General features: G+C 40.7%; 2 protein-coding genes and 1 long non-coding RNA gene across 5 annotated transcripts in view; 1 reads left to right on the top strand and 2 right to left on the bottom strand.

Moving 5' to 3' along the window:
* Positions 1-5,766, bottom strand: part of ZBTB10 (zinc finger and BTB domain containing 10) — a 36,493-nt gene extending 30,727 nt beyond the window's left edge. The window contains exon 1 of one of the 3 annotated variants that reach the window (XM_032315642.1): positions 5,486-5,766. In XM_032315642.1, coding sequence (XP_032171533.1) covers positions 5,486-5,584 — 99 coding nt within the window. In that variant the 5' untranslated portion in view covers positions 5,585-5,766. Of the gene's footprint in view, positions 1-3,567; positions 5,069-5,485 lie in introns of those variants that run through there. The other 2 variants (XM_032315640.1, XM_032315641.1) reach the window with 2 other exon arrangements.
* On the bottom strand, positions 4,560-5,099 carry LOC116575488 (serine/arginine repetitive matrix protein 3-like; the record flags this gene model as incomplete). The annotated part of the gene is made up of 1 exon (XM_032316877.1): positions 4,560-5,099. A coding segment is annotated over one exon (540 nt), but the record flags the coding sequence as incomplete, so codon positions are not given.
* A 154-nt stretch (positions 5,767-5,920) lies between the features above and the next one.
* LOC116574820 overlaps positions 5,921-13,363 on the top strand; it is a 34,298-nt gene continuing 26,855 nt past the window's right edge. Inside the window, exon 1 of the long non-coding RNA XR_004279503.1 lies at positions 5,921-7,378. This is a non-coding gene — a long non-coding RNA (uncharacterized LOC116574820). The remainder of the gene's footprint in view (positions 7,379-13,363) is intronic.

Below are 13,363 nucleotides of genomic sequence, written 5' to 3'. Positions count from 1 at the left end.
ATGGGGGCTTTGAACTTATAACCCTGAAATCAAGAGCCTGACATTTAACCTACTGAGCTACCCAGGTGCCCCTCATCTTTAATATTTCTTAATGAAAGGTTCTTCAGCCTTTCTTCCTACACTGTGAAAAACAAAAAAAACTTTAAGCCTTATCTTTGTCAAATGCAAAGAAGGCTGTTACAGACAAGACCATGTCCGTTTTGCTTTAGTTGAGGACCTCAACGTACTCTCTCATTGGTAATGTCTATCAGATCACTGACCTAAATTCAGTATTTATTTTTTAGAAAGATTAATGAAATTACAGCAATACATCTGACGGTGTGTTTTAGATTTAATAAACTGGAAAGAGTTGACAGAATGTAATTTAGGCTATGAAAATTTCACAATTAGGTAGAAAGTGATCTGAACCAAGATACAGTGGTAACCACCGTTAAAGCAATTTTGAAGTCCTCTAGGCTAAATGGTCAAATCCTGTATAACCTAATCACTTAACTTTCCTTGATGAAGGCAGTTACTACTTAAAATAAAAACTGTATGTTACGTTACCCCTTACATCCCTTATGAAGAACAGAAGAATCTCTCTGAAATAGAAGGCTCAGAACAGATTCTGAGAGACTATTTTGACTCTGCCATGAGCAATATTACAGAACAGCAAACTTTCTAGAAATGTGTTTTAATTCTTTGGCCACCCCGGACTTAATGAAAAAGAACTTTTCTTACTTTCAGAACGTGTAAGAAAGAAAAGTAACACTTGTGATACTTTAAGATTTGGCCAACCTCCTCTCAAAAAGCATCCCTCTTTTAAATAAGCTAGAGGAGTTGAGGGGAATAAAGGGTGTGAACGACCCTTAGCCTCAAACTGAATTCTTGCCTGAAGAACTACAGAACTCTCATTTCATTTTCAAGATAGAACAAAGCTAATGCAAGATATTCTTATGAAGTAGTGAAAAAATGTGCATGTATGAGAAAGTCTCAGAATGTTTAAAGAACAAGATGGCCAAAGTCTCTGAAGGTATGAAAAGGAAAATTTAGGATTCTCTAAAATCAGGAATGATCCCGTAAGATGAAGTGGGCAAAACTATCAAAATTGGTTTAACACGGAGACAGACACACGAGGTACCAGGCTACCAAAAACTTGTAGTTATTGGTGATAAATAATAATGGCTAGCATTAAAGTGATTACATGCTGGCACATACACTTTGCATACATAGGGGAACTAGAAGTTAAACTCATTTGCCTGCCCAGAAAGTAGAGGATTAGGATTCAGTCCCCCTAACCTTAAACCAACCCCAGAATGCTCTTACAGACTGTGTTATACTGCCTCCTACAGGTAGTCAAAAGCTACAGGGTAAAGTGGAAAAAAAAAAAAACAAAAAACAAAAAAAACCTAATTGAATTCTGCCCGTATGAATAAGTCAATTCTTGAAAAGGTCACTCGAATCAGCAAGACAAAGATATGCTGGTAGTACCTGGGGTCAACAGCAAGGTTAACACCCCAAACCGACGTTGCAATGAAAACAGAGAAGTTAGGATCAATTCAGAGCAGAAACATCCAGAATCTAATCAAGGAAACCAATATATAACCTTAGACACACGACTTACTAAATTGTATTGTCTTCAGCCTAATAAGAGAATGTCCTAAGAGAAAGATGGCATGCACGTGATATCTTAAAAAGGGGACTTTTGAGGGGGGCAAAGAGAAAAGGAGAAATAATTCAGAGATCAAGTTTAGAAAACGTTTTACCTAGGGACTGAATTCCCTGATCCAGATAAGCCTAGGGGAGAAGGATACACCACTCTAAGTCTATCATAAGGTTATCCAACTAATTCCCCTTCCTCTGATTTCAGGTTCACTAAGCAGCTAATTATATTTTGCATTCCCACTCAGATTTGCCTACAGGGACAGACTATGCTGATAAGAGTAACTGGTCCACTGTATATTAAGAATATTTTTTTAGAATTTTCTGAATAACCAACCTAATTATTTAGGAAAGTACACTTTCATTTTCACAAGTGCCCCACCTCCATCATCTTTCAACGTTTTACTTAACTCTTTAAAGTCCCCAACTCTACACCTATAAAATAAAATAATTACTTTGCATAGTAAGGTAATGTGTGCTTGGCATACAGAACACAAGGAAACGTTAGTTATATTTCACTCCATTACCCAAGCTCACAAAGCTAGTAATTGCAGAAAGCTTGAGATCTGAACCCAGATTTACTCCAGAAGCCATTCTTTTTCCATTACAACATTCCCTATAGGCTCTAGTCTCAGTTGTCATCAGGGACTCTAAGACTTAGGACAATATACTTAACCTTTTGGGATTGTACATCTTTAAGTGACCTTCCTTCTAGAGCTTAGGCAACTCAAATTTGTGCAGAAACTATTACCAGTCTCCCATGGGAAAAATAACCTTATGCTTTAAAGTTAACTTCTGAGAAACTACTGTGCAATGGAGTTATTGGATAGCACCTAATTAACTCCAGCGTGAGTGTTTTGAACAGCAAGATCACTCCAATAAACATGCAGAGGGTATCACATCTGAAAGTTGACATTCTATAATCAGTGACTTGTTACCAATACAAAAGAATACAGGTTGTCTGAAAAGACTTAAAACAAGAACTGGCTCAACATCTCTTTCAGCTTAAAAAAGGATTTACCAAAACGGTAAGCCTACTATCTTTAAACTGAAAATACTAAATCAAGAAGTTAAGGACTGAAGTATAGCCTATCTGTTTTCTAACTAAGGACTTCTGTTTTCAAGGAGTTTAGGAAATATTCTCTACCAGCCTACTACCTGATATAAGTAAAATCACACGAAACATCCTTAATATGCAAAGTTTAAAGTAAACTGCATTTACAAGAAACTTTTTTCCTAAAAGGGAGGATTACCGAAAATCTCAGCACAAAAATCTGGGTAGAAGGAAACAAGTAAAAACTACAATAGTTTACCAAAGCCATGCCTCTGGTAAGAGAAAAGTTCAAGGGAGATGAATTTAGTAGTATTATTCACAAGGCGTGTTATCCAAATAGCTTCCTCTACATTTACATAGTGCGCTCACATTTCACATTATCCAGACCTGATATATAGAATTTTCTCAGCTGAATGTTTTCCTGAAAGGGTCTGCATCAAAGCTTAAGGAAATTGTTTAACTCTTTCTTTAAATGCCAGATTTGACTTCCATCAGCATGCTGAAAGTCTATGAAACACAAGGCAGCTTTTCTAAAATCACAGCTAATAAAAATTTTGACCGCAAGTCAACTTTTTTTAGAGTTAAACCCTTCAACCTCGCCTTCTTATACTTCTTAAAAATTCTGATGGGCAAAGGACGGACTCATAATAAATTAATTCAGCGCCACGATTAGAAAATTGTCATTCCATTCCCCACCCCTCCCATCACAGATTACTTTTGAAAACTTGTTCCCAGGCTTTCTAAACCCCCACGCAACAGCTCCCTGCAATTCCACAACTGGAACGATGCCTTCACCCAAGAGTGTGTCGCTTTTTGGCTGATAAATCTCTCCCTAAAAGATCTGAAAAAGTAGGGAGCAGTATATACTGTACCTGGGCGTTGGCTTCGTGGAGTTTGTGCTCGTTAGAGACGTGGTGTCTCAGAAGAAGGGTTTTCTTGTAGTTTCGGGTCCCTCGCGAAAGCTCATCGTGCCCCACTTGAGGAAGGTCCCCGCTTCCCCCGTCCTCAGGGGTCTTTTGGCACCAGCCGCAAGACATAAGGCCAGTATCCTTGGAATACCGCAGCCAGGGAAAATCTTTGAGCCAAGAGGTCTGGAAGGAGCACTGTAGCTTCTGCATTAGGGACTTGGGCCGCGCGAGCGGGAAGTGCTGGACAGTCTCTCCTTCGCCAGCTCCCACACCGCTGCCCTCCACTTCGTCCCCGCCATCGCCGCCCGACCGCCTGCTGCTGCTGCAGCTGCCGCCTTCCGCCCCGCTGCCGTCGCCCAGGCTCGCCCCCTCCTCCTCGTCCTCGGTGCTGTCGCTCAGGGACGCGCCGTCCTGCATCAACTCCTTCCCCTCCAGCGCGTCCAGCTCCAGATCCACAGCCGCTGGCCCTCGCCCATTGAAATGCCTCAGGGGCCACGCCGAGGTCTCGGGGCGGCCGCGGCTACTGCCATTGTTGCCGAGACCCCCGCCGCCACCGCCTCCTCGGAAGGCCAGAGTCCGACGGTTCCTTTCCGCTAGCAGGGGGCCCCCCGCGCCACCGCCGCCCAGCGAGGTGGGGCCGCTCGCGTCTTGGGGGAGCAGCAACTCCTTGGTTTCCTCGGCGGCAGCGGCGGCCGCCCCAGCGGAGGCCTCCAGGTCTTGGGGCTCCAGGCCCTCCAATTCCACTTCCTCGTCGGCCCCCCGCCCATTGAGCTGCTGAGGCGCTAGCGGCTGGGGCTGTCTTGGCTGGGGCTGCTGAGGCCAAGCCGAGGCCTCCCCGCCAGCGTTATTGTTCGTGGAGCTGCCGCCGCCGCCGCCGCCGCCGCCACTGGCGGTGACCAACCCGCCTCCTCGGAACGCCAGCGTCCTGCGGTTCATTTCACTGAACGACATGGCGCGCGCCGCCGCCGCCGCCGCCCGGTGCCCCGGCTCGCGCCCGGCCTCGGGCCGCGTCCCGCGCGCTCCCCGCCGCTCCCCCTCGGCTTCGCCCCCGCCCCCACCCTCGGCGTTCCGGTCTCGCGGGGCTCGGCCTCGCCCTCCCGCCCGGCCGCCCGGCTCGTGCTCGCTCCCGGGGCTGCCTCACGCGTCCACCGCCGCCCGCCGGGCCGCCGCCTCCGGCCGCCTCCTTGTCCTCCACCCCCGCCCCGCTGTGCTCCGGGCAGCGTCCCGCGCGGAGAAGGGGGCGGGCGGCGGAGAGGTGAGCAGCGAACCGGGGGCGCGTGGGGCCTTCGAAGTTGAGAGGCGGAGTGCGGGGAGACCCTCCGCTGCCCCTCTTTAAAGCCGCGCGCACACACCGACCCTCCAAACAGATATCCTTCCTCCGGTGCGCCGAGGAGTCCCGACGCCGTCGCCCGCTTCCCAGGCGCTGAGGGCGAGAGGCACGTTAAACTGCTGGGCTCCGCCACATAACGAACCGACAATAAAGCCGGCGGAGCGTTTCCGTCCGACCAGGCCCTGGCGGAGGTCGAATGGCAAATGAACAACGGACCGTGCGCCCACAATGCACCGGGGTAGCAGTAACCGCTGGAGGGGGAAAGGGTGGGGGCCGGGCTGGGGGAGGGGGGCTGGGCTTGGGGCTGGGCTGGGGTGGGGTGGGGGCGCCAGGGGACCAGGAAAGGGGCTGGGCCGCGCCTCCGGCCTGGGGGCGGGGGTGCGGCCAGGGGGGAAGGAAGTCGGCCGAGGGGCGGGGGACAAAAGGCCGAGCGTCTGGCTGGGGGTCTCGGGGAGGGGGCGGGCGTGTGCGGCCGGGGCCGGGCTACGCGGAGGACAAACAGCTGGCGAGTGTCAGGGTCTGGCCGCCTCCCCGCTGCCCACAAGCACCTACCCGCGCCCGGGACGCACATTTTCCTTCTCTCGCCACGAGTTCACCTGGGACTTTGGAAATAACTGTGCGGTGGGAGCTGCTGCGCTCCAGCCTTGTCATTTGCTAGGGGTGGGTGGCGGTGCCCAAGGAAGTGAACTTATTTTGTTCCTTCACAAAGACTGGACCAGGCGGTGCCTTTCACGCGAGGAGGTTACAACCACCGACACCTCCTTGTCTGCAGCATTGTGTGTGCGAGGCAGCACCTCGGGCCCAAGGCAATAATCATTTCACAGAAAATGCACCGCCCCGAGTGTCTTATTGCTGTGATGAAATGGAAATTTAAATAAAAGGTCGAACACGTGCGTTCACTGGGAAGTATTGACATGGGTGTTACATCACCACCAGCCAATCAGATAACTCCAGTCGTGTTTATACTTCTACAACCACCTTGTGAGTATTACAGTATGTCATAACGTTATAAATATTAGGCAGGGTTTTCCCCAGGAGCGGGGAGGAGTCTGTTTCTACGGACGTTGTGTGCGACTCCAAGGACTGTGTATCTAAAAACAAGAATTAGTTATTGAGATTTATTTTTTTAATTGTTTACATGGCATATGGAATTCAGAATGATTAGAAGAACAGACTGAGCTGGAAATGAAACTCCTAATCTTGTTTGAGTTTTTCAGAAAAAGGTTGTCCAACTTAGAGCCCTTATACTCCTATTCCTGAAATTTCAATAGGCTAAATTTAGAAAATTCTAATGTGTTTGGACTCGTTTTACTATTTTAAAATGTGAAATAATCTTAAGTTCTTTTTATTCAAACCTATTTCAGGTTTAAAAAAGATGTTTTCAACCTATGGCGAGGCTTTTTAACTTTTTTGTTAATATTTTAAATCAAACTAATACGAAATATATTCAAGATAATTACTGTTGAAAAAGGGGAAAAGGACGTTTATATGACAGGGTATACTTTTTACGTTAAATACTTTGGGATGTGCAAAGAAAAAAAAATATGCACAAACTTTTTACACCTACAGATTATTGTTAGAGGCTGCATTATGTATTAAAGGAAAGTAATATGTTTAATAAAGAGCATGTGTTACAATTTTTAGGCCCTCTAGTTTTCTGATTCTGTTCTATTGAAATTTCTATTTCTAAAATGAGATAGATATAGCTTTGAGTATATAATGTGGAGTGTGGAATATGGTATGTTTCTCAAGATTAATTTTAACAAACAGATTTTTCTCAGACATAAAGTACCATTAGTAATAATATTTTTCAATGGATAAGCACATTCATGCACATCGAGACTCATATATACTGTTGATTGTACAGATTTATACAAAGCAACTTCTGCCTAATTCATTATAATTTTAATATCTATGAAAATAAACAGTATTATATATCAAGAAAATGTTAGTTTTATATTATAGATGAAATATAATTTTAATGTAAAGAATGCTGCTGATAACCTGCCACAAAAAGGTATTGGCTTTGAGTTATTTTTCCAGTAATAATCATATTGTTATCTGCCTACCAGTGATCAACAGCTTGAAATTCTGATACAAATCCTCAGATTGTTACTGTTTGTGGGGTTTTTTTTTTCTTCATTTTGTCCTGCTTTGTTTTAGTAGTTGGGCAATCTAAGACAGTAGAATCATGACACTGACCTAATTTGTACATTGAAGAAAAATGATTCTGCCTGCTTGGGCACATATAATATGTGTTTCCATATTAATTTATGGGAAAATGTTATAATAATATCGTACTTTGTCCTTAATGCATTTTTTCAATTCCAGGCACTTTGCAAATAAATGCATTATTTATTGTATTTTGACCACCACTGCCTCCACTATAAAAAGAGAGAATTACTGAAGTTAATTGCTTATCTAGGATTAAGGATTAAGGTAATGGTAAGTGAAAATGGATTTACGAATTTTTATTTCAACTTTACAAATTGTTTTCATTCCCAAACTGTAAAATGCATGTCTTTGCTTTCATGTATCTTATATGTCTAGTACCTAATAGGCGCTCTGAAAGTTTATGCTAGTATTACTATTTTTGCTTTCAGGCAGCACCAGAGTCACCGAAAGTGTTTGAATCCCTAATGGTGTGAACTGTGTCGGGACTGTGTTTTTCTCAGACGTATATCTTACCTTATATTTTGTGAAATCCATCTTGTTTTCTGTCTGGAATTATATTTAAACATGAACTAATTAGGAATGAACACTAGATTAAAATGGTACAAATGAATGACTTAAATTCTAGGACTAATGAACTCCTAACAGCCAAATAGTGTGACTGTGTGGTGTTTGTATGTGTTTATATTTTTATCATTTTTTCTGTATGAATATATATTCAGTTGTCTTTCTCTGAACCCTAAGGAGGATGGATCAGAAGCAAAGTAGAAGATAGTGCTCACAAATGTCTCAAAAACAGCCCTACGAGGGAACTTTGAGTAACAGGGGATCTCCTGTTGTGTAAATGGAGTTTTTAAGAATTCCCCCACCCCTTCCAGTCTCCTGCTAGCAAGCAGGGATCTGTTCTCCCCTTAGCCCCTAAATTTGTAGTTGAGGGTTCTACCATATTTAAGGGGATTCCCCCTTATGCTTACCAGGGGAACCCCTCAAGAATGGGGCATTCCCCAACCAATTTATCCCCTAAATTCACTTGAGGCTATGTAAAAGTGCTGTAGGTTATCTTGATACTGGCCCACTAGAACTGCTCTGAGGCTGAGATCCTATACCTTGGTCAGCTGATATTTGATGGCCAACATGACTGTCATTTACTGCCTTGGTAGAGACACTTGGACTCTTTAGGTTCTAGGAACAATGGTGTATGCTTCTGTCTGTGGGATTGACATGTGTCATCTGCCAGAATGAAGTACGTGAGAATTGTAACTGTGTGTTACTCACTCTTGTAATCCCCTACCCCAATCCCAGCTTAGCACATATTAGGCAATTAGGAAATGTTTGTTGAATAATTTATCTTTCCTTGCAGTGTGTTTTGGTAGGCAACTTTTTCTTCTGTTTCTTCTTTTTTCTTTCCTTATTAAGTAAGAGATGTTATTTTTTAAAGTACTGAGCTAATGTTTCTACTGAATTTATGTTAAAAAAAATACATATACAATGGAATATTATTCTGTCCTAAAAAAAAAAAGGAATGAAATCTTGCCATTTGCAACAACATGGATAAAACTGGAGAACATTATGCTAAGTAAAATAAGCCAGACACAAAAGGAAAAATACTGCATGATACTATTTTATGAGGTATTTAGTCAAACTCCTAGAAGCAGAAAGTGGAGTAATGGTTGCTAGGGGTTGTGGGTGGGGAGGGGAAATGAGAGCTGACAGTCAAAGGGTACAAAGCTTCAGCTATGCCCTGTGAATAGTCTTAGACATCTACTGTATAGCATCATGCCTATATTTAATGATACTGTACTGTATAAAATTTTGCTAAGGATGTGGGTATTAAGTGTCCTTCACAAAAAAAGTAAAAATAAAGTGGGCAGTAGAAAACTTTTGAAGACGATGGATGATATTTCATGGCATAGGAAGTGATGATGGTTTCAGAGATGTGTACTTATCTCCATATTCATTAGTTTGGGTACATTAAATGGGTGCAGCAGGGGTCCTGGCTGGCTCAGCCAGAAGAGCATGCTACTCTTGATCTCAGGGTTGTGAGTTTGAGCCCCATGTTGGGTGTAGAGATTACTAAAAAAGAAAAAAGAAAAAGAAAAAACCCTTGAAGAAATAATAAAAGAAATAAAAGGTTTGTATATATTTTTTTGTAGTCAGTCCTACCTCAAGAAAGGGGTTTAAGCCAAAAAAGCAATGATAATCATGTAGTTGAATATAAATAATATCATATTATGAACACCATTTTCTATGTAGCTTACAGTGAATTACAGTTTACACCCTGCCTTCTAAATTAAATTAAGGTAGTATTATTATACTCATTTAACAGATTGAGGAAACTCAAGTACAAAAGGGTTAACCAACTTGCTCAGGATTATCCGATGAGGCAGAAGCTATGCTTGTAAGGTTGAAGACAACCTCTAGTCTAAGGCACCCTTTCCTACTAAAACACACGTGCTGCACTTTATCAGCAAAATTATAGGCTACGCTAAATTTTAAACTTTTTTCATACTTTAAACATGCTCATAAGGGAAAAAAATAAGAAAAAAAGATCACTCATATTTTCTGGTAACAAAACTAACTACTGTTGTGTAAATACAGTCATTTTTTCGGTACCTAGCTGAAATTGTTTTTGGTATTTATGAATTGGGTCTTAGGATATTTGTGCTTATAGTTATTAATATTTTTAGTGTCATTTTAATGGCTATGGAGAATACCATAATTGATTAACCAGTCTTCTATTGTTGGGCTTATCATTGTTTATAGATTTTTTGGTCATTTTAAATAATTCTTTAGTGAATATTCTTGAAACTAAAACTTTGTCTCTATTATTTCTTTTGGATAAATCCAAAAGGGAGAATTTCTTTTTTTTTTTTTTTTCTTTTTTTTTTTTTAAAGATTTTATTTATTTATTTGACAGAGAGAGAGGCAGGCAGAGAGAGAGAGAGAGAGGGAAGCAGGCTCCCTGCTGAGCAGAGAGCCCGATATGGGACTCGATCCCAGGACCCTGAGACCACGACCCGAGCCGAAGGCAGCGGCTTAACCCGCTGAGCCACCCAGGCGCCCCCAAAAGGGAGAATTTCTTGCAAAACTTATAAACATTTTAATAAAGTCATTAGTATTATTTCTTGTTCTCCAGAAATGCTCTCAAAAGTGTAAGTAGTACAGAAAGAAAATACAATTAGAGAAGTATTTCTACTGTGAAAGACCTAATTCTAAGTAGAACACATAAACAAGAGCATTAAAGAAAAATCTCTGACGTAATTGACTATATAAAATTATAAAACTTGTTTTTCAGAGATATAATAAAGATTTTTTTTTAGGTGTACCAGGAAAAAGAAATCTGGGGTATATATGAGAAAGGTTCACTATCACTAATATACAGATGTCTCTTATAAATCAGTAGGTCAACCATATACCTAGTAGAAAAAAAAATGTGCAAAAGACATAGTAAACCATATAAGAAAGAATACAAATTATTATATGTGGGAAGATATGTTGGCCAGTAACCAGAGGACTGTTGCATAAAAAACACCAGTGGATAAGTATATTTTTAATCCACCAGAGGTATAGTAAAATAAATATAATTGGGAATGTAGAATAACTTATCTGGTAAGCTGTTTGGCTATATGTATCCAAATAGGGAAAAAAAAAATGTATGTATGTATATATCTTTTTACCCAGCAATTTCCTATCCAGAAATTTATCCTAGACAGGTATATTAAGATGTCTGTGCAAGGGTGTTCATTGAGCACTGTTTACGTGCCTAAAAAACTTGAGCATCTATCAATGTGGGGTTATTTACTTAAATTGTGGTACTTGTTTGTAATGAATTACTCACCAACCATTAGGAAGGACAATGTGGCATTTTATGAGTCCATGGCTTATCGTTGAGTGAAAAAAAAGCAATGTATTAACATATATAATAAGAAAATTAATTCATTCTATTAATGTTTATTGATAACCATGGTCCCTAGAATATATACATAAGTTCATATATGAATACTAGCATGGAAGTAGTTTAAAAGGATAGTCACTATCTTTTTATGAATGGGGCCGTTAATTTTCTCAGTAGTTTTTTAAAAAATTTCTTGACACATTTTCTATACTGCTGTTTATTGAGAATATAATTTATATTAGGTATATGCTCCAAAAAAATACAGCAATTTTCATTTTGGGAGGAAAAGTTAACTCTGATAATCGATGACATGCTTTATCCCAGGACTTCTGAGAAGGAATTTTATTCATTCTTCCTTTTCTCTACTCACTGTGAACCAGTTTTGCCTTGCCCCTAAAAAATAAACATGAAAGATTTAAAAGACAAAAACCAGGGTTTCTTTTCTTAGAAAATCTAAATTTTCTTAAAACCCGATGTTTCAAACTCTCAAGTTTACATGCATTTGTTCAGAGAAGCATCTATCTCAGTAAACCATACATTCTCGCCCTGCCCTCTAATCCATTCCTACAGCAAAGCCAGTAATCTTTTCAAAATGCAAATCTGATCCTATCTACCCACCCACACTCATGCTTAAAACCCTGCAAAGGTCTCAATTATTTTCTGTTGGTGTGCACATCAAAACGCTTTCTTTTCTTTCTTTTTTTTTTTTTTAAAGATTTTATTTATTTATTTGACAGAGATCACAAGCAGGCAAAGAAGCAGGCAGAGAGAGAAAGGGGGAAGCAGGCTCCCTGCTGAGCAGAGAGCCCAATGCTGGGCTCCATCCAAGGACCCCAGGATCCTGACCTGAGCCGAAGGCAGAGGCTTTTTAACCCACTGAGCCAACCAGGCGCCCCCAAAACACTTTCTATTTGCCAGCCTGTACAGGCCAACAAGGTCTGGCTGACTTTCCTACTCAAGCTCCATCTCATGCCTGGTTTCTCCCTGCCTCTGACACTCTCCTCCTAAAGCTAGCCTTTTTCTTTCCTTTGTGTTTGCTTTGTTACCTACCTTCCTGGCCGTTGTACAGGGTGTTTGTTGCCCGTCAGTAATGTTTTTCCCTCCTTTCTCCTAATTAATTCACATTCATCTTTAGATGAATTTTCCTAACCACTCATACCCACCATTATTCAAATATCCTGTTGCAGAGTCTCCTAGCATTTTTTTAATTCTCTTTTACAGACTTGTCATTATTGTAGTTTTTAAACATATATAATTATTTGATTATTGCATGCTCCCCCGATATACCAAAATTCCATGAGGGCAAGGACTATATATGGTTTTGCTCAATATTTGTATTTCCATCATCAAGAAACAGGGACTGTGACATCACAGGCAATCAGTAAGGATTGGTCAAATGAATCAATATATGAATGAGCAAATTTGCAAATACTAGGTATACACAACCTTGGACTTCCAACAAAAGGCTAAAACATAGAGTAAATTGGTCAGAACAGAATAAACTAGTAGAGCAAAAATGCTGTAGGGATTAGGTATTGATAATATTTGCATGCTGTACAATGTAAGGCATTTCTATAAAGTATATTGTAGGAAGATTGTTTCAAAGTTTTTAAGAATTAAAGCTAGTGTAGTATAAAAATAAATTGAATTATAGAATAATTATAATTGAATAAAAATAATTGAATTATAGCTACTATACTAGGTCATTAAAAATATACAAAAATGAAATGTTTCTTTATGTGTGAAGTTATGGTTTTATTTATTTTTAAAGATTTTATGTATGTATTTGTCAGAGAGAGAGCATAAGCAGTGGGGGTGGCAGGCAAGGGAGAAGCAGGCATCTATCTCAAGCAGGGAGCCCGATGCCAGATGGATCCCAGGGTCCTGACCTAAGCCTAAGGCAGACGTTTAATCAACTGAATCACCCAGGCGTCCCTGTGAAGTTATGGTTTTAATCAAAAGTATTTGAAAATCCAGGGGTGCTTTGACTGGCTTAGTTGGTAGAGCATGTGACTCTTGATCTCATGGTTATAAGTTCAAGCCCCATGTTGAGTGTGGAGCCTACTTAAAATTTAAAAATTTTTTTAAAAATTAAAAATTAGGTGAGTAGCATTTTAAAAATATTTGAAAATTCAGAATTTAATGATAGCTAACCATGTTGTGTTTGCAGTTTTCATTTTATTTTTCATTTTAATTTTTTAGAATGTCTTCTTTTTTTTAAGTTCAGGTGATCTCTGCATTTTAATTAATCACAAGTAGGAGTTAGCTCTCTGTTCTCTGAGAAAGTTGAAGTAAAAAGTAAAATGCCTTCTTCATGTATGTGAGTTGTAAAAAAGTAGCCTATTTTTACAATATGAATTTTT

This window comes from Mustela erminea, chromosome 16, assembly GCF_009829155.1.
Source record: "Mustela erminea isolate mMusErm1 chromosome 16, mMusErm1.Pri, whole genome shotgun sequence".
NCBI classification, from domain to species: domain Eukaryota; kingdom Metazoa; phylum Chordata; class Mammalia; order Carnivora; family Mustelidae; genus Mustela; species Mustela erminea.
The sequence above is the reverse complement of the archived record's forward strand: the minus strand, read 5'-3'. Positions and strand labels throughout refer to the sequence as shown.